This window comes from Argopecten irradians, chromosome 12 (genome assembly GCF_041381155.1).
Source record: "Argopecten irradians isolate NY chromosome 12, Ai_NY, whole genome shotgun sequence".
In the NCBI taxonomy this organism is placed as follows: domain Eukaryota; kingdom Metazoa; phylum Mollusca; class Bivalvia; order Pectinida; family Pectinidae; genus Argopecten; species Argopecten irradians.
In genome coordinates this window covers 21,466,415-21,493,577 of record NC_091145.1, presented here as the reverse complement: position 1 = coordinate 21,493,577, position 27,163 = coordinate 21,466,415, and the positions used below count along the sequence as shown (strand labels likewise).

At 34.2% G+C, this 27,163-nt stretch overlaps 1 protein-coding gene across 1 annotated transcript; it reads left to right on the top strand.

The window, feature by feature from the left end:
* Positions 1 to 2: 2 nt before the first annotated feature.
* On the top strand, positions 3 to 14,711 carry LOC138336160 (histone-lysine N-methyltransferase SUV39H2-like). The gene is made up of 6 exons (XM_069285498.1): positions 3 to 575; positions 1,127 to 1,206; positions 2,055 to 2,906; positions 3,215 to 3,367; positions 7,785 to 7,914; positions 10,052 to 14,711. Exons 1-6 carry the CDS (start codon positions 404 to 406, stop codon positions 10,648 to 10,650), a joined length of 1,986 nt encoding a protein of 661 aa, XP_069141599.1. The 5' UTR covers positions 3 to 403; the 3' UTR covers positions 10,651 to 14,711.
* The last annotated feature ends 12,452 nt before the right edge of the window (positions 14,712 to 27,163 follow it).

Here is a 27,163-nt window from a genome sequence, read left to right as displayed (position 1 = left end):
AAGTCAGGATTTTATGTTTGAATTGCCTCTCTTGATACTCTCTTAAATAATCCAACACCAAACAAAATAACTCGTAATGAAAGATATGTTATAAGAATGTCACAACAGAATAAAAAAATATCAATAAAACCCATTAGAAATAAGATAAAACAAAGCTACATTGCTGTCACTTTAATATCGTCTGTATAAATTAGAGAAGAGGTCTATCGAACGCACCTCGCCGGAAGCCTCGCTTAACGACCAATCAGCGAGAGGCAATTCGTTGTCGTAAACGGAAATATGGCCGCGGAACATTCAAATGCGCGCCCTTTCTAGTACGGAAGAATTTACAACAAACAACAAAAATAGAAGAGATGATTCACCTTTTCAACGCAGCTTATTGAGTATATGTTGAATCAAGAATATGGAAGTTGAAATGAAGGATGCACAAGTCGCCTGTCTTTCTGGAATCATTGATTTACAGAAAACATGTCAACAAGAGAAACTACGTTTTTCGCCGGAGACCAATCAGTATCTTTTGTACCAGACATTGAAAAAAGTTGGTCCTTATGTTGCCCAAAAATTGGTGACGAAGTGTAAGTCATCAATAATCCATATATATTGACAACTCAAATTTTTATTAATGCACTAATTTTATGTTTTACCGTGAACTGCCCAATGTTTGCTTTTTACGACCGAGTCGAGATACTAACTAAAATTTTCCACGTGTTTCATAGATGAAATGTAGGCACAGCAACTAAATATCGTACACTGTTTTATGAAAGAAAACATCATTTATAATTCAGTTTATAAAGTTTTACATATGAAATGACAACGTTATCAATATTTAATATGCATTTGAAAATATTACGCGACATCTTTCGGTTGATGAAGAAACATATATACATATGTATATATGTTTCTGGTTGATGCTACTGAATGAATAAAAAGAATATTGATTTCCCAAGAGCACCAGATTTAAGTTTCTGCTGTAAAATGATTTAATAAATATCAGTAGTGTAGTTAGGTCTAAAATTTATATCAAAATTTTATTAGTCAGAAAGTAATAATAATTACAAATTAAAAAAATATTGCATAAAATGCAATTATCAAAATGTTTGTAAGAATGAAATATATGTGTTTCCAGTGGTGGAGCGTGGTGAAATAAGTTGGGAAGAAGATGAAGACTGGGAAGTGGAACAGATTTTGGACCATGCAGTTGAAGAGGTATCAATTTATAGTTATACTTTATCAATAGAAAAAGAGTTTATTTCCTTCATTGAATAAATTAAAAGGCTTCAGGTTAGTTAGGACAACCTGCATATGTATGAATACAAAATTTTCGCTGCTCGAAGTTTATATCATATATTATTACTGTTAAAAAAAAGAACAGGTAAGTGTATACTAAGACCGAATTAAAAAAAAAAGCTTTTAAAAATGAAGGGTGGGTAGGTAGGGATTTTCTTTTTAATATTTTTTCTTTTCATTCAACCTTGGATTTGATTCAAAGGGTATTATTGCGGTCTTAAATTCACAGAACCTCTACCAAAATTCCTGATTTTGTGCAAAACTAACAAAAAATATATGTAATTTTGCTTGAGGGCAAAACTGATAAAAAGTTTTTGAGAAGGTCCTAATTTCATAGGGTCGGTCAGGAAAAAGTTTTTGAGAAGGTCCTAATTTCATAGGGTTGGTCAGGTTACTGGAAACACAAAAAAATTTGTGTGGCCTAATAATTTTTGTGTTAATCGGTATTCTTATTTTAGCTCCTTCAAGAACATCGCGAAAATTTGTCCAATATGTCATTCTGTGAACATGTACATAGCATGTACATTAAGACTACTAATCTGCTGTTAATGACCTACAAAAATATAGGCATCCTCATCAAGCTTCAACTACTGATATAAATGTATACTGAATCTGGCAAAAAAACATTAGGAGTTTTATTCTGGTTAGGTCAAATCTTATATAAAATGTCTTTAATTACAGAGGTATAGGATAATATTATTTCACTTATTTGTAGAGGTATATATTTCTTTTTAATGTAATGTGCATGTTTATGTTTTTGTGTTCAGGGCACTGACTATTACCTGATCAAGTGGAAGAACTGGAGCCATGCCCACAACTCCTGGGAACCCAAAGACAATCTGGAGTGTGCTGATCTTCTCGAAGAGTTTCACTCTGCAGATAGACACATTATGGCAAAGCGCAAGCTTGTTGACTTGAACAATGTTGGTTCTGATTCTAAGCGCAGCCGTGTGGATGAAATCTTCAGGAAGCTTGAACCTATCAAAAAGACATTGTCTCCGCTGCAATTAATTTCTTTGTCCAGTCCCAAAAAGGATGGAAAGCTTCCGCTGTTTAAAGGGCTTATAACAAGTAATGGTCAGAAACTACCAAAGCTTCACACTCCAGGTTTCAAGCAGCTGAATCCTAGATCCAAGTTTTATAAACAGAAAAAAGATGAAGTGAAGAAAGCACTGAAAGAGTGGGAGACAAAGTTGAACAAAATTAACAATGACCCCGCTCCGATATTTGTCGAAAATGAAGTAGACTTGGAAGGACCACCGGAGAATTTTGAATACATCAATGACTACAAACCAGGGCAAGGGATCAATATCCCTGACGACCCTATCATAGGCTGTGAATGTGAAGATTGCATAGAATGCAAGAAAACGTGTTGTCCAAGTGCTTTTGGGTCAGAGTTCCCTTACTACAAGTATAAACGGCTTCGTATTGCTAGGGGAACACCAATTTATGAATGTAACAAACGTTGTAAATGTGGCCCAGAATGTCCAAACAGAGTAGTGCAACTAGGACGTAAATGCAAGCTGTGTGTTTTCCGCACCAGTAATGGCAGGGGCTGGGGTGTAAAAACTCTACAGAAAATCAAGAGAGGCTCTTTTGTGGTAGAATATGTAGGGGAGGTAAGTTTTCAAATTATACAATAGATTGTATTGTTGATACTATAACAGAAAAAAGGAGTGGCATAAATCTAGATTGCCAAGAATCTCCAAAGGATTTTTCTCTAATAAGTCCAAAGGATTTTTCCCAAGATAGGTTAACAAGAAATGTAGCAGGCAAAGAAGGTTTATTATCATATTACAGTTCCTAAAATCTATTGACTTCAAAGATGAACTTGTTTAATATCTTATTACATGTTGAAATTTTACACAGTATTTTGGAGTTTAACTTCTAGATTAAGTGTATGATTCATACTCTTGAATGTTTTTAGGTGATCACAAATGAAGAAGCAGAGCGAAGAGGGCGCTACTACGATGCAGTAGGGAGGACCTACTTGTTTGATTTGGACTATAACGATGGAGACTGTCCTTTCACTGTTGATGCTGGTTACTACGGAAATGTTTCCCATTTCATCAATCATTGCGTATGTTCAGTATATATATTTAACTGAATGTTGTTTGTGTCTTCTAAATTTTTAAATTTCCATTTTGAAACAAAGTTCACAAAGAACATAGATATCAGTTCACAGAGATAAAAGTTTTACGAATTTACTGGAGCTGAAACAAATATTCGAATTTTTGCAAATGAATACTTGCGGTAAACCTCCGGTTAACTCGTACTGGATAGTTGAAACACATATTTTTTCCAGAAAAACGGTAATATTTTAGCTAGTGTTAGTTCGAACACTGACTTTTTACTATCCATCCTATTTCGAATTCTTCAAATTATGAACGTGAAAGTAAGATTTTTGTTGGCAAATCAGCGCAATGGTGTCCCCAAAAATGGTGATATATTTTGCATAGTGCAACAGTTTTGATGTTTGGAATAAAGATTGTATAAATGATCATTATAATGATCATACGGCAGATAAGTAATTAATATGAACATTTTAAGTCATAAAGAAAAATAATTTGTGCCGATATATCCTACACAAAACAGCAAGGCCAAATGTTTAATCATAGGCCCAGACAATGTATATTTAAATTCGCTGTACCTGATGAAAACATGTAGAAGAGATCGCCAATGTTTGTTAAGTCCAATCTAGATACAGATATCGACAATAAGCAGATCAAGGTGTTAAGTTAGCTGTAAACATGTGCCTCACGCTGGCTTGGATAGGCCAGTTATGAGGTGTCACAGCAAGCATCAAAAGCCAGCCGCTGAGGTCATGGGTGTGATTAAATATTCAGCTCCAGCCAAAACAATCCACTTGTTGGGTAATTAAACAGTAGGTACGTAGCTTTTCATCAGGTTTAAACTAGTAAGGTAATTTTAGAAGCAGACAATATGTAATTAATGGGGTTTTGGTCAATCTGACAGTTACATTGCGATTGTGACCGAATTTTACCAACTGAATGTCAACAAATTTTTTCAACAGCAGTTTCGTAAATGCAACCGGATTCTTTAACAAAAAAAAAAAACAAAAAAAAATTACGTAGTATTACAAAGATCTAACTAGATTTTCTGTGATTTAAATAAAGTTTCTATCTCAGTTAAAGGACGTCGATTTAAATTCTAGGCTGCGATCGTGAACGGTGCTGTTTTGGGGCCTTATCCACATGCACAAATATGCAGCTTCTGCTAAGCAATTAATTTTGAATTCACAAATTAAATGCTCATGTTTACGAGAAATTGATTGAATATATTATCTTTCAGGTAAATCAGCAAACTTAATACATTTCCTATAAATTTTTTGCCTTATATTGCTTATGCCAGGTACATCGGTACTCAGATTAAAACTGATTTTTTACCAATTTCAACTGGGATAGTTCGAACTTACGTAACAAGAAATAACGTATATTGGAAAAATGACAAAGATGGAAATAAACACAGATGGTTACGTGGGTGCATGGGCCTAACTTTTGGGTGCGGCTTATATTACGGTGCGTCTTATACGTGTACAAAACCTGAAAAAATCGTAAAAAAGGCCTCTGCGGCTTATACACAGGTGCGGTTTATTGTCCGGAAAATACGGTACGTACCTGCTACCAGATGTATGTTCAATCATAAAATGATTTAACTCACTGAAAATTGGGCGACTGATGTATGGTTGTTTACAATCACAACACAATGGCATACTTTTTTAGCCCACCATCAACAGATGGTGGGCTATTCAAATCGCTTTTTGTCCGTGGTCCGTGGTCCGTCCTTCCGTCCGTTAACAATTCTTGTTACCGCTATTTTTCAGAAAGTACTGAAGGGTTTCTCAAATTTCATATGTAGGTTCCCCTAGGGGTCTAGTTGTGCATATTGTATTTTGGGACCAATCAGTCAACAAAATGGTCGCCAGGCAGCCATCTTGGATTTTGATAGTTAAAGTTTGTTACCGCTATTTCTCAGAATGTACTGAAGGGATTTTTCTCAAATTTCACATGTAAGTTCCCCTAGGGGCCTAGTTGTGCATATTGCATTTTGGGACCAATCGGTTAACAAGATGGCCGACAGGCCGCCATCTTTGATTTTTAGCCCACCATCAACAGATGGTGGGCTATTCAAATCGCTTTTTGTCTGTGGTCCGTCGTCCATCCTTTTGTCCGTTAACAATTCTTGTTACCGCTATTTTTCAGAAAGTACTGAAGGGATGTTTCTCAAATTTCATATGTAGGTTCCCCTAGGGCCCTAGTTGTGCATATCGTATTTTGGGACCAATCGGTCAACAAAATGGCCGCCAGGCAGCCATCTTGGATTTTGATAGTTAAAGTTTGTTACCGCTATTTCTCAGAATGTACAGAAGGGATCTTTCTCAAATTTCACATGTAAGTTCCTCTAGGGGCCTAGTTGTGCATATTGCATTTTGGAATCGATCGATGAACAAAATGGCCGACAGGCCGCCATCTTGGATTTTGACAATTGAACTTTGTTACAGCTATTTCTCAGAAAGTACAGAAGGGATCTGTCTCAAATTGCATGTGCAGATTCCCCTAGGGGTCTAGTTGTGCATATAGCATTTTGGGACCGATTGATTGACAAGATGGCCGACAGGCTGCCATCTTGGATTTTGATAGTTAAAGCTTGTTACCACTATTTGTCAGAAAGTACTCCAGGGATCTGTATCAAATTGCATTTGCAGGTTCCCCTAGGTGTCTTGTTGTGCATATTGCATTTTCAGACCCATCGGTGAACAAGATGGCCGACAAGACGCCATCTTGGATTTTGATAATTGAAGCTTGTTACCACTATTTCTTAGAAAGTACTGAAAGGATCTGTCTCAAATTAGTTGTGCATATTGCATTTTAGGACCGATCGGTGAACAAGATGGCCGACAGGTAGCCATCTTGGATTTTGATAATTGAAGTTTGTTACTGTTATATATCTCAGAAAGTAGTCAAGGGATCTTTCTCAAATTTCATGTGTAGTAATATGTAGTAAAAGCTTGAAAAGCAGAGAAAAGATCCCTCTTTCCTTTGTCAGACAAAGATCATTCTAAGGTGGGCGCCAAGATCCCTCTGGGATCTCTTGTTGTTTTGTATATCTATCTGGACCAAAAGATCCCGGTCAAAGGTAGTTACACGGCAAAAATTGTCTGCCAGACTATAAAGTTGCCGGCCACAGGCAGACGGACAGGCATTAATTTCGAACGCTGTAAATATATCATTTAAATATTTTTCATGAGCAAAATTGTTTTGTAGACTGTAAAAACGATCTTATGACTGACTGCTAACTTGCAGACGTGTTACACATATGTCGGTCTTTCCTGGGGTTATGTCAATTTTGATGTGTTTTAACTAAATAATCGGCCATCATTTTAATGCACGAGAAATACAGCTAATTTAGGGCATAATACTGATGTTATAAACATCATACTGTCATAAAACATTATTAAATCAATCTCTGCAACGACATGTTTTTGCTCATTATGTAAAAGGTGAAGCCCAGATTTACTTCCGGTACAGCAGCGAGCAGGAAATTTGAATGAGTGGAGAGTTTGGGAGTTGACTTTCAGAGATCTTTGACACAAAGGTCCGAATATCCGAATACTATTTGAATACATCAAAACTAATATTCAAAATCTGCTTTTTGTTTCAGCTCTAGAATTTACTTGAATCGTGAAGTACACATTATTGGCCTATAGAGCTGTTATCGTAGAGAAAATGTGCATCGCGATATCGTCGATATCGTCACGATAATATCACGATTTTTGCCGAGTAAAATATAAAAGGAATTTATGGAAATATAAGTCATGTTTGGGGGACCAATCATGAAAGTACAATATAGAATGTAATTTGTAAATAAATAAAGTGAAACATTCATCAAAACGAATGTTTATTTGTGATACTTTTAATTAGATGTTTGTTTACAAGTCAATCAGATTCTGTCTGTGTCCGACTGTGCAATGTTTTTGTTTCCTTTCCAACTAACACATGATGGGTTACGGCTGACGACGATATCGTAGATATAAGTTTTTTTAACGATATCGTCATCTCTTCTCTACAATCGTGATATATCGCGATGCCGATATATGATAACAGCTCTATTGGTCTATAACTCACTGGTATTTTTTGAGAATAGCCAATTTCAGATAAAGGATTATAATTTACAAACTGTATAAGATATGACAATGGGGATACACTTAGTTGAACAGTTAATGGATATGGGGGCCAAAAAGTGTCCAAAGTGTACATATACATATATAGTCCTCTATTTAATAGAATTCTCTAATTCCAACTGGTACCCCCAAACTAGACTCAGCATAACTATTGTCAAATTCCATCACGGCCATTATTTCTGTAATTTGTTTAATATATGTTTCAAAATACTAGAGGTCACAGATTTTCCCAAATTTGGACCGATCCATCAACAAGATGTTTTGATAGTTGAAGTTTCTGTATCCATTATTGCAGTGTGATCCGAATTTGGAAGTGTTTGGTGTTTGGATAAATGCTCTGGATCCTAGACTACCTCGCATTGCACTTTTCTCCAGACGAGATATTGAAAAGGGAGAAGAACTCACCTTTGACTACATGATGACAGGTATGTAAAAAACAAAAAGAAATTGAGGGGAAAAAAGAATATTTTTGCAGCATAAACTTTTCTGTGATAAACTTTTTGAAGTAGTTTCGCCTCTTAGCGACATGGGCTTTGGTTACCTGCTCCTTATAGTAGCTGCTGGATGTCACAATCTAGTTAATTTATGTAAAATAAGATTCGGTGATTTTTTTGGATAATAATTGTTTGATTTAGTCTGCGACTTTAACCACTAGTCTGTTGCCCACGTCGAGTAACTTTATGGTCGGACTAGTACCAATTGTAATTAATGAACTAGTCCGATTTGACTAGTGGCTCCCCACCCCATTAAAATAACTATATTTACAAGAGCGGTGGTCAATTGTATTTTTAGGTCACCTGAGACGAAGTCTCAAGTGACCTATTATAGGTCACCTGAGACGAAGTCTCAAGTGACCTATTCTAATCGCCTTTTGTCCGTTGTCGTGGGTCATGTGTTCGTAAACAATTTACATTTTCGAATTCTTCTCAAAAACCACTGAAGCAATTTCTATGAAACTTTGCAGAAACCTTCTAAGGCATAAGGCCAATCAAAATTGTGAATTATATGACCCCCACTCCCCAGGGGGCTATGGGAGGGGCCAAAAGGGGTAAAGTTGACTAAAATTTCAAAAATTTTCTTCTCCACTCACAGATGTGGTAGAATCAAATACTCTTCATAAATAGAAAGGTATCAAGGCCTTCAACAAAAATTGTGAATTATATGACCTTGGGGTCTCGGGTTTCCCCCTGGGGAGGGGATTAAGTTTACTATAGTTTATATAGTGAAAACAAATTTTGGAGCATTATTTGGTCGTTTACAATAGGAAATTAGTCAATTGTTGTCAGAATTATCCCTATGCGATGGCAATTAATCCTATTAACAATTTTTCCATGACTGACCCCCAGGGGCCTTAGGGGCGGGGCGAAAAGGGGGTCAAATAGGCTAAAATCCCTGGGGAGGGGTCAAGTTTACTATAGTTTATATAGGAAAAACACATTTATGAACGTTATTTGCTTATTTTTTCATAGGAAATTAGTCAAACTGGGTTAGAATTATTAGCCCGAGATGGCATTTGATTGTCATATCCATATTGGTCCTAGCAGACCCTTAGGGGCGGGGTCAAAAGGGGTCAAATAGGCTAAAACTTCAAAAATCTTCCTCTGAATTCACAGATTTGATGGAACCAGATATACTCTTCATAGATAGAAGGTCTTAAGGCTCTTTACAAACAGTGTGAATGTCATGGCCCTGGTATCTCAGATTTTCCCCTGGGGAGGGAGTCGAATATACTATAATAATTTATACAACAAAAACACATTTATGAACATTATTTGCTTTGTTTTCATAGGATATTAGTCAAACTGGGTTAGAATTATTAGCCTGAGATAGCATTTTAACATTATATCTATATTGTCCTGGCTGACCCCAGGGACCAGAGGGCGGGGTCAAAATAGCTAAAATTTCAAAAATCTTCTTCTGAATTCACAGGTTTGATGAAACCAAATAATCTTCATTGATGAAAAAGTGAAATTTATAAAATCACATGACAATGACTGACTTCTAGTTTGGTTTTATTGTTTAACGTTGCCAAAGCAAATTTGAATTTTAAGCATAAGGTTCGGTAACATAATACATTAACTATAAAAATTAGAAACAAGAAATGAAAATTTTAATATGAAGGTTCAACTTTAAAGTTTATTGTAATTCGTTAATATTTTTTACAAATTTGAACCAACTTTGCAATGCTCTTTCTGTATCAGCACTCAGGTGACCGTCAAGGCCTCTTGGGCCTCTTGTTCAACACATTTTGAGTGTGTTCTGTATGCGATTGTTTCTGTACAGATGCATCATTTTGTGCAAATTTGCAACGCATCCAAACTGTAATTTGTGACTAGTGATTAAATAGTCGGACTAGTATAATGGGGTATTTTATTTTTCAGAAAAGATCCTTTTAATAATTTAATTAATGAGATTATAAAGGATATTAGTCAATCTGGTAGCTAGTCTAATGAAAATGTGATAAACTGAAAAAACAGGGTAAAAAAAAAAAAAAAAAAAAAAATCAAAAATTTTAACATCCTATCAATTGCCATAGTAAGATAATTTTATATATATGCACAGGAGACACAGCAAACCAAGCTCCTACACTGGAGGATGTTGAAAAAAGTATCGCTGCTGGCCTCCTGCCACCGATTCAGTTGGCTGATCCATCTAAGGATGACTCATTGACTTGTAAGGCAGATACAAAAGATACAGATACAAAAGATACAAACCAAGGTGATCTATCAGAGACAGTTACCATGGATACACCTCCTGAAACGCCCATCAGTGGACAGGGCGATACTGATGATGACAAAATGGGAGAGGAATCTCCCGTGAAACGATCTTCTCCAAGGAAGTCGCCACAGAAGCTTCTGTCAGAAGAAACACAGAAGCTTCCATTAGAAGTAATGTCTCCAATGAAGATGAAAATGTCCCCTCGCCCAGTTGATTCCCCATCTAAGTCAGCTTCGAAGGCTAGTCTGCCTTCAGCTTCAGCAGGTGATGCGGCATTAGAATTAGCGGAGAAAAATCCTTCGACATTGCAACATTTGACCCAAGTGCTTGGAGCTGAGGGAGATGCAGAATCAAGTGCCAAGTTGCTGCCCAAATCGATTACAGACCAATATAGAATTGTCTGTCAATGTGGTGCCAAGAACTGTAGGAAATATTTGTTCTAAGGTACAGGACACGATTATATGTCAGAGTTACTAACTAAACTATTATATAGTTTTAAATTTTTTTCTAAATGTATGTTTTTGCAATCATTTTTGAGCAAATTTATAGTCAGGTTATAAATCTGATTAACAAATGCAATATTAAGATCAGAAAAAATTCTCTGATTTTCTCAAAGTTTACATTTCTTGTATAGCTTTGTGTCAAGTACAATAGATTATGCTTCTATATGTGAAATCTGTTTTATACATAATTTGCACTTTTCGGATCATTGTCTTGATTTGTGAAGTATGTTTTATTTTTAATTAAGACTAAATTCAACTTAAGTTTTTGAGCAAGTAAATGTTTCAGATATTATAATGGTTAATGATTTATTGTACCAGAAACATACCATCAGCAAAATGTATGTCTATAAGGATATCTGCCTTTTCATACTTTCAGCTATATTTGTAATTTAAAGGCAAAATGTTTGATACATGTTCATTTAATAGGGCTAATACAATAGATAGAAAAGTCATAAAAAGCTGCTTCTAGAGTATTCAACATTAAAGTGGGCTGCAGCATTTGATTGACCTTTGACCTTGGTAATCATGGTTATGGAAGATAATTTTTTGTATGTTGCTGAATGAAAAGCAATTGTGGAATGTGCAAAACATTGATCATGATCTCACTATCTTTGAAGTATTGAATCATGAAAGTTTTATTTGTTTAAATGTTTGATTATATGGAAGCAGTTAGTAGTTGTTTCTTTTGAGACTGTATTCGACCCAATAAATGCCAAGGTATTTAAACAATTGAATTAAATTAGGGGGGGCACCTTATAGAACCAAATATGGGCAAGCCTTTCATGAAATTATTCACAAAGTAAGTCATAATCAATTTGCAACAGACATTTGTAAAGAAAGCTACACAGTTGTCTTATTTTGAGTCTGCATTTAATTCCAGTTTAATAAGTGAAATTGAGGCCAAAAAAGAAGAGAGTGGCGCTTTCAGGGTCGAATACGGTATAGCTAGATGATATGTTAATAGTGATTCAGGTTTTACTGTTGAGTTTATTATTTAAATAATTTATTTATACATTGCAATTCTGAAGAGTTTACTAATACAAAACAATTCTACTCTTCTTTTACAATTCTGTTGATAAAAAACTACGAAAAGATTGATCAAATTTGATGCTATTAAAAGTTTGGTGGCAAGTCATATCAGAGACAAATTTAAGAATATATATTTGACGAGTTATTTTCTCAAAAAAAAATTTTGTTTTTGTATATATATTGTTTTGTGATTTTTTTTTTATTAATAATACATTAATTCATCTCGTTGAAATGTTATTAATTAAGTGTTTTTAAAGTGTTACTGTTGCATTTGATATCCAGGGCACTTAGATTACCATGTATATGATGTTCAAGAACGTCAATGTTTCTCTCTTTTATCGTCAACAATCTACCTAGACACCAAATTTACAATCTTATCAAGAAGAAAAAAGACTGATTATATGTAAATTATTTAGGTTTTGAAACTCCTTTTTAAACATTTCTCAAATACTTCTTTCCATATTTGAATTAGTAATTAGAAATTATAATAATAACAATCATCTTTCTTGGCAATATTAGAATATTTCCTCCACTGAACATTATGTAGTTTTCTACTTTAAAAAAACTGGGTTTGTATAGTCTTAACTTGTCATTAATTTAGATATTTACAATACTGTATTTGGTAATGTTTTTGGAGGTTTCAATTTTGCTGAATTCCTGCATTATCTCAAATTCATAATTAGAAAAAAAAAGATATGTGTATGTATAAAAATAATTATGGATTGTTATGTCGCACCCTGTCATGTGAATAATGTTTTCAATGGCTACTAAGATGATTCCAAAAAATAGACCCTGTGAATAAATTATTAACAGTGAATCGTGAAATTTAACAGCTTTACAGTAGCTATAGAATTCTAGATTTTCAAGGAAAAGTAACATTGATATTTCTCAATGAATTGTTTATTTAAATACATGTATACATACAGTCTGACCTAAGTATGTATTTTGATATACAGTCAACCAACATATTTTGGAGTGTTATTCAAATACGCATATTTCTCAGCCAAATTAATATCACAAAAATTAATCACCATTACTAAATCTTACAGGTACAATAGAACCATATGATTCAGATCACGAAATAAAGATGCTGTAGAAAAGTCATGTAGGAACTTGTTTGTCGCGAAAATAAGCTGGTTTCAGTAGAATGAAAAGTTTGATTGCTTGGTAACAGAAACATGTATAATGAAATAAAACTACTCCAAAGTTGAAGTAGCTAAATTTCATGAGGTTAATCTGTATTTGAAAAAAAAGATAATTCTACATGTGATAATTTTGTGTTTTATGATCAACTAACTTTGAATGTATATAGATGTACTGTTTGGATAACAAGTTAAATATAAAATTTTATCTTTTCGTCAAAACATTTAGCATGAATACAGTGTACAATGTTAGGGTACATATATATAGGTAAGTGTGTGTCTGTAACATTCATTTTTAAACTATGGGCATTTGATTCAACAATTTACTAAATTCAGGTATTATTTCACTAAACCTATGGTCACACACAGATCTGAATTTCAAGATAGCTGTCCATTATTAAAAACAACCAGGGTAGGATGCATGTGGAATTATCATGCAATGCTATCATTTTGAAAGGAAAATTAAACTTGGTTTTTATTGAAAAATATTTTAATTGGGCATTATGATGGTATCCTTATACAGGGTTTGCATTTACTCATTCATAATTTTTTTTTTTTAAACACAGAAAATGAAAAGGAGTCTCTTTTTTTCTGGGGATCATTCCAGTTATACGGGGAGGCCCATTTTATCTTCAAAGGACCATACCTCTTTCATGGAACACCCCACACATGCCCTGTTAATAACTACCTGACAACACCTTAATTTCCAATGGGTGTAACACTATATGGACATTAAAAAGTATCCATTATTGATAATTACACTTTGATATCTGCAAAGATTTACATTATGCCTAGATATTAAAAATGAATATTACAAATTGTTATAATTGATTATATATAATGAATTTATAATTAAGGAGAAGGATTCTGTATTTGTGTGCATTTTGTTTTTGTCACATGTACTAGATATGGTCCTGCCTTTAGAACAGTGTTTACAATTGTAAAGCTGATGATTTCAGTTTTAAATTTTTATTTATGGTACAAAATTGCACTTTTTTTACATAGTTATATGACAATTGAGAAACATAATGTGGGGAATAAAATAATTGAGTCAGAAAGCTCTTTTTAATTACTTTGTAACCATACTCAACCCTTGTCATTTATATGTACATGGGTGCACGTGTGTACCATAGAAAAATGGCATATTTTGAATTACATCTTCATTTAAAATTATTCAGTGATTTATGATAGTGTGCTCTATAAAGAAAACTGTTGCAATTCAGATTTTCAGGATAAAAGAATTTTCTTGGAGGTACCTGTATTCCTCTTTTGAGATATAAACTAAATAAGAACAACATCTACCGATATATCCCAAATATTGAAAATTGCATCACCTGCATTAATAATAATAGTAAAATAAAAGAAGTTCACACTTTATTTCAGAGTTAGAATTGTTTTTTACATAATTTGTATGTCGGTATTCACAATTGTGACTTTAATCGTGAATGAAAAATATGTTATTTGGTGGTAAGAATAGAAAAGATTTATCAATTTCTGATTTTTTTGGCTTTTATTTTTTATGGCCTCCAAGAATATCCCCCAAAAATGTGAAAATAACTGGTTATATAATATTTCACTTTTAGTAACAATAAAACTTGCAACAAAGCTTACGGTAAATTAGTAAGTGTGAACTGATACTATTTCAAAATATTATAATTTTTGCCTTATGTAAAGTTTCTTAGTCAAATTTCCACTTTCTGCATGGGTTTGTGTACATGAATGACATGATTAGTTTGTAATATTACACAAGATATTCTTGTACTTATCATTATTAATGTCCCCATGACTTCATGTGAATATTTTCAGTTAATAAACGTTTTAAACTTTGAACAGCTGTTTCTCTGATTAACAGTTGTATGTTTTAAATATGGGTCGTGAAAATTTCTTTGATCTATTTTACGACCCAAAATATTGCGCATGTTATAAACATTCGACTTTTTCTGGTCCCATGATTATTTTGGAGGTTAAATGTCCTGAGGTGAAAATGAGATTTCCATTTTCAAGTTTCTACAAACTTATTATTTCTGTGAAATTATATCTTCTTTTTTTTTGTATATGATTTCGGCTTCTGTAGTAGATAGGATTGTGATGTTTAACATCATCACAGACATCTTATGAACGGTGGTCATGCATAATCAACTTCCCCATTTTGCTCATAAATGTTGTAACAAGGCAAGATATTTGAGAGAAATCTCTTTAGGACTTTCTAAGAAATGGTGATAACAAACTTCAATTGTCAAAATGCAACATAGCTGCCTGTCGGCCATTTTGTTTTTGGATCAATCTTGTAGGGGAACCCCCATATGGAATTTTGAGTGATCTTCAGTCCTTTCTGAGCAATATTGATAACAAGCTTCAATTACCAAAATTCCAAGATGGTTACCGACGCTCATTTTGTATCCGGATCAGCCCCATAATGCAATATGCATATTAACTAGGCAACAGCAAGGGGAATATTCAAGTGAAATGCCCAGAAACGATTTTTACGGCACGTAAAACTCTTCAATTCAAGTGAAATTTTGGACAGGTCACGGACCCAAGGTGAAGAAAGACACAATTTCACAATGACACAGCGATGTCCTTGTATAAAATTTTCTACAAATAGACTTTCGCTTTGTTTGGCAGAACTAGCATATAGCAACTTGTTATTGGCAATGAAAATTTGCAAACGTCTGTTTAGGTTGAAACGATTTTGAGACTGAATAATGATAATAAAAACTACAATTGCAGCTATGTGCTGGATTTCCACAGCAATCATTTGGAGATCAAAGTATTGACGTATTTGATACAGGGAAGTCACATTGCTTCTCGTTCCTATAAGATTTAAAGAATTAAAGTATGGTGGAGAAATTTTGACTAAACATGGGAATTCGGGTGCAATAATTCAAAACGTGAGTATACTAACTAACTTTTTTTGATTCAAAACATATTTTAGTTACGGAAAGGGAAAAAGGATTTAGCACAAGTTATGACAACTTATGAAACCATCTCCTTACAAAGTTACGTAGACAACATAGACTGGTAACATACATTGACATCAGTAACGATAACTTACATTAACATACAGATATATATTTATATATATAATAAAAGTGTTAAATTTTTTTCTGCTGGATTTAATGAAAATATGCACTTTACTAAAAACATCATAATTTATTCCAAAGACATACGTTCATTTCCAAACAATAATAAATAAAGAGATAATGGTACATGTAAATCCAAAATATTTAAAGATTCAATTAGATCTGTGCGAACAGCTAGATATGTATGTTTGACACTCAAAAGAGTAGTAATAGACATTCTCACAATAGTAACCGTAATTTAAACAGATTAAGTCTGGATAGTAAAGCGTGGTAGAGGTTGTGCTTACAATGTAAGAGAAATGCATTTGTGTCTTAGTCTGAAATGAAATTGTTAAGTTTTCTATCCCCATATAAATCACTTGATTAATTGCTGTATTTTGCTTACTATGGTGTGCAAGGCACATGTATGTATGGTTAAATCTATCCACTTTATGTTATGAATAGATTTCAAGATTTCCAAGATTTTCAAGATTTTCAAGATTATGTGTATAACTTATAAGCAGTTCATTGTCCTTGCCACTAACACGCAACTAGTAGTATATTGACTAATCCGGTATCTGTATGCGGCTATTTATCTTACTTATCCCAGCTCCCCCGGGGAGTTCTAACTCACTCCCCGACTGCCCTTAAGTCCCGTCTCTCTTATCTTTTAAATCCCCAGTATATCTAACAACCTAACACTTACCAGGGGCGGATTCAGGTTTTGAGGTTAGAGGGGGCGTGGGACCAAGCAAATCAGGCGAGGGGTCTGGGGGCCGCCTAGGCCCCCAGAAGCTCTCGAATAAATGGTGTAAAATCCTGCATTCTGAGGATTTCATGAGCACATTTTCCAGAAAATAATTGAAGCCATTTAAGGATGTTTATTTATGGTTTTCGTGTCATATTTTTTATTTGAAGTTTTGATTTAATTTTTTACTTACAGAATTGCAATATCAAAATCTTAATATTTATATGGACATAAAGCGAAGAAGGGTGGGGGTCTGGGGGCCTAAGCGGCCCCCAGAAGCCCTCGAATAAGTGCTAATAAATCCTGCTTTCAGAGGACTTCATGTACACTTTTTCCAAAAAATAATTGAATTAAGCCATGTAAAAAGGTTTGTTTATTGTTTTTGACGTCTAATGTCATATTTTGAATATAAAGTTACAGAATTTCACTGCCTAAAATCTGAATATTTATAGAGGCACGAAGCAAAGAAAAGGATGGGGGTCTGGGGGCCGCCTAGAACGAATATACGTACCCGGCCTACTATGCCTTTAGGCCGGGTACGAATTGGTCCCTATGTATCGTAGTGGAGCACTGCCTCCGAAAATCACTCTGGAACAGTTTTTCACACTTTTTTTAAGGTTTCCGATTATTTTATGCATATAAATGCATTTACGTATTATTTTTGTCCAAAACAAACATAAATACCATGCTTACTATCTACCGTACCGCTCACAAGACGTCAAAATCACATTTTGTGAACTTGCCGTATAAATTCCCTTCTGAAAGACCTTCATATGTATAATGTAAAAAAAATGGCCTCGATGAGAATTTGATATTTTATGTGGTTCGGTTTTATTGCCTAGTAGGTAAGCTATATCAAACAAGTACGATAAAATGTAAAACAAACGTTTTATAATGGTTTGCATAATCATCACTTTGCTCCATTAGCAGTAATAGGGAACAATTGTAGCTCAAAAGAAGACACCATTTTCAGTCTAAAAGTCTTTTGAGCTACAATATTGCAGCTAGGGGTCGCCTATTGAAGGTTTTTATAGGACTAATAAAAATGTATGTGAACTTTTTTAACGATATAAGCCTTTACTTTTATACATTATTTGTCGGATTAGATAATTCATTTTCACTAACATACACAATGTTCATAATTCGTGTATTGGACAATTAAAGAAAAGAAGGTTTTTTTACGCTGCCTGGAATTATTACTATCATCCTGTTTTCTAATAGGGAGCCTTTTGTCATGTGCATTAAATTTTTAACATCGTTTGTCCCATCTTATAACATTATCGTTAAGATATGTTTTTGTTGAAACAGAAAAGGAAGGCATCTGGCCATGGGGTGCACCCAGACCCTAGAAGCTCTCATTTTCTGTCGCATTCCACTTTTTTCTTTACACACATTTTCTTTGGACAAATAAAAGGCTTCTTGAAGCATTCGACGTCAATAGTGATCTTGTAACTGGCGTTTTGAAAGTACGCACACATTTGTGAATTGATAGTCGGATTTAATACAGGACTTTAATGCTGATTCAAAAATGTGTAATATATCATTTACAACCTGAAGAACGAAGGGCATGACATATAGTCAACCAGCGAAGACTCATGGCCAGCTACAATTCCTTCAACCCACCCCCTCCCCCTTTTCTTTTATTGCTAAGGATATCGAGATATAACCTATCAATATTGAAGATTAATGACAATAAATTACCTAATATATTGGGATTTTATCGTTTTTTAGGAAAAAGTAAATACTTGAAGGGATTTGCATTGTACCTTTTAAGCGATGGAGATAAAACCTTAACTTACACGAAAAAAAATATAATTATTCCATTGCGCCTGGATACAAGTATGTTCGTGCATGTATGTACCACAAAGTCGAATACATTTAGATTTTAAAATGATAACATCAAACGGTAAAGGTAAGAAATGGAGCTTTATGTCTAATTCTCTCTATTGATCTATTCCCCTTTTCCTTTCTCCCTGTTTTTTTTTTCTTTCTTCCTTCTTTTCCTTCCTTCCCCTCTTTCTTTTCCCCCTTCTTTTTCCCTTTTTTTTTCTCTCCTATTTTAGGGGGGGGCGTACGCCGGGTCCGCCCCCCTTGGATCCGCGACTGCTTACTCCGCCCCGCCCCTTTGTACATATATTAAAAAGACACGTGCGACCTAAAATACAATTTATCAACTAAATCTAAATTCTAACATCCACCACACCAATGTCACATCGGTGCGTTATCATGGTCACTCTCCCCCATCTGAAATCCTTGCCTCACATGATCTAGCTGCGGGCTGTCAGATCGCTGACTAGAGGCTTCAGAACCCAAAACTACGGACCACAACAGATACTATGTCCATCAGCTCTATTGTTCAATCTGTGATGCATTTTGCCGGTTATTCCTAAACCCTCGTACTTTAAGCTCATTATTTTCATTATCTCAGTTTCCCTTACATCTCGCTAATTATCATCCCATTTTGTTACAATGATAATACGTTTTCCTCGGTGGCCGAGTGGTTAAGATGTCCCGACATATTACCACAAGCCCTCCACCTCTGGGATGCGGGTTCGAATCCCATGTGGGGCAGTTGCAAGGTACTGACCGCTGGTCGGTGGTTTTTCTCCGGGTACTCCGGCTTTCCTCCACCAACAAACCTGGCACGTCCTTACATGACCCTGGCTGTTAATAGGACGTAAAACTAAACAAAGCCATTACACACTGTGGTCGAACTTCTTGTATGCCGAACCCTGTCCCTTGCTCGTAAAGTAATGCAACTTTTGGCTAGAACTGCTCAAATCGCTCTGACAGTAGTGTGTTTACCTTATTAGGTGAATTGTCTTGCCTAAAAATCATTTTATCACATTCTCAGTGCTTATGTAGTTCATTTGCTTAACGTGCGTGACTTTGGCTCGGGTATGGGTACAGAGTTAATATTGTACCTGCTTAATCGTATTGATCAACGATTTGATATTTCAACGATATTAATTAAAATACTTAACAATGTTGTGGAATTTGTCAATGTTTTACGTTATATGTTTCATAAGAAATGTAGAACAATACATTTATGTTATAGTTTGCTTATTTTGTTACAATGATAATACGTTTTCCTTTTCCTTTTTAAATATATTAATAATATTTATGACCGTATCAACTTACCAAACTGTCATCACCCTCTTGCTCACCGACGAGTCATAGTAACTGTGAATCAGATGCAGATTACATATACCACCATGATGCCATATAGTGTCTCTAATAGGAACGCTTTTAAACAAAATAGAAACAGAAAAAGGCACCAGATTTTGAAATGGGGAGAAGAGTAATGTATACATGCTACAGACACTGAAATGCTATATCTTTATCAAAGAGTATTGATGGGCATTTCAAAATGTTATCGCCTCAAAAAAAATTGTTAATTATTTAATATAGCGAAATAGAGAATAGAAATGTCGAGGTGGGTGAAAGACGTCATCGTTTTAGGTTGATGATGTTATAGGCCATAGTTGTGTGTGTGTTATTTATGTTTTGCGTCCACATTCTTGTAGGTTTTAGGTCATTTAAGTGAACGTGAACAGCAAACACAAACATTCTTTAGGAACTTAGCAATATAAAAACATGTCCAACGGTTAAAGTGATGCTTCTACCAAATACTAGAAATGTAAAAGAAAAATGATAACTTTTCCTAGATGCGGTAAATATTAATTCATGAGATTCATGATCATGTTGGATTCAATAAAAAGCCTTTAGTTCTTTAAGGCCCAAAAATATGTTTGTTTAGTGTTGCAGTGGGGAATAAAATAGGGTAGGTAGGTCAGGAGTTTTTTTTAGTGTTTTTCACTCTTAAAGGATGGCCGGAGCCGGAATCTGAGATCAAAATCCCGACTTTTTAATATTTTTTCGTAGAAAAGTGGAAAAAAAATTAGGGTCTGGGGTAAAAAATTAGGATCGGTCGGGTAACCCTATTTTTTCCCTAAGTATTATTTATTTCCTTATGTGCACAACAAGAAACAAATAACACGACTATGGCCAAACTGCGAATCACATTTACTTAACTTGACCTATTCGTTGTCGAGCTAATATGAATCCTTAAGATCTATGATTAATTTAGTTTGGATATTACGCAAACAAAACTAAATATAGCAAAATGAGCATATATAATGCTATGTCTAATGTTAATTGTTAAGAGTAGCTACCAATTAAAACTATTTTTAAAATGATTAAACAAAAGATCTATTTCCCCACAGTTTATGCTAATTCCTGTAATGAATCTTTTCATTGTGTTGACTCCTTATGTGTCTGCACCTCTAGACTTAGTGATGATGTAACGGACTGTTCGAACGTCTCACATCATAAATTATACATGCACACACGGAATACGTATCAATTGGTTGTGTATTATGATTACATAAACTTTAAATTAAATGGCGTTTGCAGTTTCAAGGTGGTCTTTTTAGTGATAGATTTGATCAATTGTCGCGATATTTCATTCATATTATATAATTATATATCATTATTATTCTTTGTATTTCCTCCATTTTGAAGATTACATAAATAGAATAACATACATGTAATATAATATTTGACATGGGATGATTTGTACAAAGAATAATATAAGTGATGCGACAACTAGTTGAGTATATGTACAAATAATAATATAAGTGATGCGACAACTAGTTGAGTATATGTACATGTACATACAACCATTTTAGTACTATTTATATGTGCATTATAGTGGAAAATGAATTTAAGAACAATAATTTGAGAGAAAAAAATACAGGGGAAAAAATTAAACACTTCAGCATGGATATATACACAAAGAACCCAATCAATTTACTACATATACAAGTAGTAAGAATAGTCATAATTAGACCTGATAATCATTTTAGTTAATCATGAAATGTTAACCAAGTTGATACCATATAACCCTTTATCCCTAAATCTAATTTTGTCTGGAAATGCTGGTTTGCCAATTATTGCAAATGAACATATTTTTGAAATCGTTCAGACATTTATCCGTGCCAGTGACCGTTTCTAAATTCACTTCTGCGTGAACAGGTTAACTGAACCTCGTCGAAATATCTCCCTTATCTTTACTGCTCCCTCTTGTTATGTATTTCCTGATTATTTTAGTTTTCTGGTTTAAAAGATTGAATTTTAGTTAAATTGAATTTAATTTTCTTGTGTGGCACATAGATATGATATCTAGAACGAACTGGAGTGAACAGTGGATGGATCAACGGAATGTGTTTTATGGACAATTGATCTGACGATGGAAAATGACTGTGTAGTTAGTACGTGCCATACAATATAGCTACAGTGGTTTTATAGTCAGTGTGTACTGTATAACTTTATACTTCTACAAATTAGTTTGATTATGTCTTAATCTTTTCTTTCTGTTTCCCTACTTCTTACTTGTTTTCTACCCCTCTCTCTATATTTTTTTATTACAATAAAATATTTCATGTGTATGTCGCTTTCACAAATTTTGTTATATAATAGTTGTGGAGAGGGCTTTTATAAGTTGTCATAACTTGTGCCCAATCCGTTTGTTATAAACAATAAAAAATGTTTAAATCAAAACCCGATAATCATTTGAAAAAAAAATCGTTTAACATTTTTGAAACATATCTGACAGAAATATGGCGAAATCCTATTATGTCTAATCTGTTCAACTCATACATTTTCCCCACAGTTTATGTTAATTTTTGTAATTAATCTTTTCCATTGTAATTATCGACCGATACATTTTAGCGTTGACTCATAATGTGTCTGCACCTCTAGATTTAGTGATGATGTAACGGACTGTTCGAGCGTCCCACGTCATAAATTCTACATGCACACACGGAATACGTATCGATTGGTTGTTTATTATGAATACTTAAACTTTAAATTAAATGGCGTTTGCAGTTTCAAGGTGCTCTTTTTAGTTATAGATTTGATCAATTGTCCGCGATATTTCACTTATATTTTTTATCAAGTGATGAATGTTCATTTGTTATATAGGAAGGGCAAATTAATTATATAAATAATATAAATCATTTCTGAAAAGTCTTTATAAGGAGTCGAAAAGTTCTTTGTGACAATTGCATTTCTCTCCGCGCCGGAATATTGCCAAGGTAAGATTTTATCCGACTTACACAATACCATTATACCTGTACTGTATTTAATTTGATGTATAGTATATATTCTCTTAATGGAAATAATTCCTAACGAGGCTCATATTTTTCCGATTTGCCTGTCTACCAAATTACAGTGATTTTTTTTTTAAATGCAATATATATATATACATAAAAAGAAAACACAACTATGAAACAGTGTTTTCCGCCCTAGCGCTTTCTCTTTTCTTAAATTGAATATTTTTTTAAAAAAAATATTTAATTTTAATTTTTTAATTAATTTTTCTTTTTTACTTTTCTAATTACTTGTGATGAAGAGAACAGTTTTAAAAAATGGATTCGAATTCCGAGAAAGCGCTAGGGCGGAAAAAACTGTTTTATAGTTGTGTTTTCTTTTTATGTATATGGAAACCATCACATGGACATGGTTCTTTTTTACTTATATATATATAACATATAATAAAATTTGGAAAAAAAAAATAGGATAAACTATAAGTGAAAAAATACACGAAAAATGTAAACTACGTTTTATTATATGCATTTTAATATTAGAAGTTCATTTCGAAGTCCAAAGAACCAATATGCTTTTCGCTTCGATCTCAAAAAAACAATTTGCTTTTCATTTCGATCTACACGTATTATGAAACAGGGTTTGTTTGTTCAAATATGCGAGAATGAATGGATGAACAGACAATAAATATAAATCAATCGAATAAAAAAAAACCTCCTTAATAAGTAATACTTAATATCGAATACATTTGATAATAATGTAATTATATCTCGGTAAGAAAGCAGTTACCTTTACGTGCAGTCTCGATACTCCAAAGGTTACTATCACTGTCGTTATATCCACCCGTAGACTATGTCATAGCAAAACCGAAGTCATTTCATGGAATCATTTGATCAATCACAGGACTGCAGACTTCCTTTGAAAATTACAGGAGCGATCGTGACCCAATTTGATAGCTATATAATGTACCGTTATTCGATTCATTTGGCGAACATCAAAGGACTAAACTAATTTTGACAAAGTCAATGGATGGATATAACGAGTTTTAAATTAGTATCCCTGGAGTATCGATCACATGAATATGTTCTTTGCTTAACGCGTCTTTGTACAATTCTACATTGTAGTATCCCTATTAACTTATTTTTAAGACATATTCAGTCATATCATTATAAAAAACAGGTACAGTTTTTAAATCTCATAATAGCTATTGTAATTGTATTTGTTATGAACCCTTATTTGTTGTAACCGTTTTTGGATATATGTGGTATAAATGGCTATATTGATTTTTTTACAGCACCATGTTAGTAGCGCTGGTTCTGATAGGATGTCTGGCAACATGGGATCCACTTTCAGTTGCAGCAACTGTATTCGCAAGAGATTCATCCTCTATGCCAACATCCTGGTGGGATAAAACTAGTCCGACATCCTGGTGGGACAAAACTAGGCCGACATCCTGGTGGGACAAAACTAGTCCGACATCCTGGTGGGACAAAACTAGGCCGACATCCTGGTGGGACAAAACTAGTCCGACATCCTGGTGGGACAAAACTAGTCCGACATCCTGGGTGGGAAAAAACTAGTCCGACATCCTGGTGGGACAAAACTAGTCCGACATCCTGGTGGGACAAAACTAGTCCGACATCCTGGTGGGACAAAACTAGGCCGACATCCTGGTGGGACAAAACTACGGGTAGGCCGACATCCTGGTGGGACAAAACTAGTCCGACATCCTGGTGGGACAAAACTAGGCCGACATCCTGGTGGGACAAAACTAGTCCGACATCCTGGTGGGACAAAACTAGTCCGACTTCCTGGTGGGACAAAACAAGGCCGACATCCTGGTGGGACAAAAATCGACCAACATACGACCAGAATCCCTCTCAACAATTGACGTCAGGAGTTAGCTATGGAAGCAATAGCGCTTTCAGTGTTCATTTAGGTGGTACGGCTAATAGTGGAGTTTTAACCCAACTAAACTCTGTTGGATCCAGACCCTTGCCTAAACAGCACCTGGTATGATTAAATTCTATTTCCTTAATTTAATGTCGTCAAATTGTTCGAAAAAGTATATTTCACATGTTGTTTATTGTTAAATTCTAGTCAATGGAATGATTTAATGAAACACAGCTATGCAAAATTACTTCTACAGTTCTTCTAATACATAATTACACTGTAGCAGCTTTAACAGGGGAACCAGTTTTTCTCCAGTTGTGAGCCAGGGAAGGTCGTTGGCATACGCTCTGTAGCCGACGCAAATTTCCAAATGCATAAATAGCGTAATGAAAAATGTTTCCTAAAAATTAAATTAAGTCATACGTAAGGCAAATGATTGTGAAGCATTTTAACAAGTCAGCACGTAGCAAACTTTATGTCAACCTTTCACATCCCTTTGAATTTGAGTCTTAGGTAACCCATTGTATTTGCCATCATGGTAGAGATAATTCAATACGATTTTTTCTGACCGATATTTGACATATTGTTAGTAATAAAAGTTATAATTGCACGGAATATCTAAAGCACAGTGAAAGGTTCATCAAGAAAATATCACTACCACCGTAACCATGTGTAAAATGGCGTTTCACGTTTTTTCAGATGGTGTAAATCTTGCCCAGCAGACGGTCATGAAGCATTATTAAAGTGACTGCATCAAAGAAATCAAATAAAAATTCAAAGTACGACAGAAGACATTTTGTTTGTAGTCTCTTTAAAAGCCTGGATCAAATAAACCAAATAAAAGTTAATTCAAGACAAACAACAGCTTATGGTGCTGTCTCTAATGGTTAAAACGGAACAAATGATCCAAATGCACAGCTTCTGCAGCTTCCGTCTGGATCGTTAACTTAATGACCTAAACCTTTTTCTATTTAGATGTAACTTGTTTCATTTTTTGCCTTAAAAAGATTCCACTTCAGTTTTAACCTTTCATACTAAACTCGGCTTTCTAATTTGCCGATTGTATATCTTTAGACCCAACATCACAACAGAGACATCAACGTTGCGTTTTGATTTAGAAAAATAATCCCTTGGGAAATCGATGGAATGGTACGTTTAAAATTAATTCGTTGTGTCGCCTGCAACGTAAGTGCGAAACCTAAGTCGGCGTCGGTGGCGGCGTCCGGAAAACGGTTTTCGTGCGATAACTTAAGTATTTATTGTCCGATTTCAACCGGTATATTGCTTTATATATACGAGATCTCATATGAGTTCGATTCTGGTCGAAATCCGTCAATATTTGCAAGAGTTACAGGACTTTGAAATCGTCAAAACAGATAAATCCATGGTTTTAACTTTAGTATTTATTGTCTAATTTCAAATAAATTTGGTTTATTGCTTTATAATAATATTTACAAGAGTTACTGGATTTTAAAATCGTCCAAACAGACAATTTCCTGGGCTTTCGTGCGATAACTTTAATATATATTACATTGTATGAGATTTTAACCAAATGCTTATAGGATGGGTTTGATACTGGTCAAAATCCGTCAATATTTGCAAGAGTTACGGGACTTTGAAATCGTCAAAACAGATAAATCCACGGGGTTAACTTTAGTATGCATTGTCTAATTTCAAATAAATTTGGTTTATTGCTTTATAATAATATTTACAAGAGTTGCTGGATTTTAAAATCTTCCGTGCGATAACTTTAATATATATTACATTGTATCTGATTTTAACCAAATGCTGTATAGGATGGGTTTGATACTGGTCAAAATCCGTCAATATTTGCAAGAGTTACGGGACTTCAAAATCATAAAAACAGATAATTTCTTGGTCTCCGCTTAATAACTTTTGTATTTATTATCCGACTTTAAACAAATGTTGTGTATTGCTTAAAATCAATGAGATCTAGGATGAATTTGATACTGGTCAAAATCAGTCATATTTGCAAGAGTTACGGGACTTTAAAATCATCAAACCAGTTAACGTATTTCTTGGTTTCCTCTCAATAACTTTTGTATTTATTATCCGATTCCAACCAAATTATATGTATATTGCTTTATATCACTGAAATCTCAGATGGCTTTGATACTGGTCAAAATCTGTCAATATTTGCAAGAGTTATGGGACTTGATGACTTCACTTAGTTATTAGCAATATTTTCAACTGTAAATACCTATATTTGTGATGTTTTAAACTGCTGTGCAGGCGACACATCTACATCCTTGGAATTCTTGTTGTATCAAGTAGCATGAAAAAATAATTAAAAGCATTGATCCAAACAAAATTTCTTTCATAGTCCGATGCAATGAAAAAAATAAGTGACATCAAATGTATGTATGCTAAATTAATGATCAATCAAATTTGAGAATACCTTGAATAAATTGAATTTCCAAAGTTATAACGCAAAAGGTAATTTTCTTGAA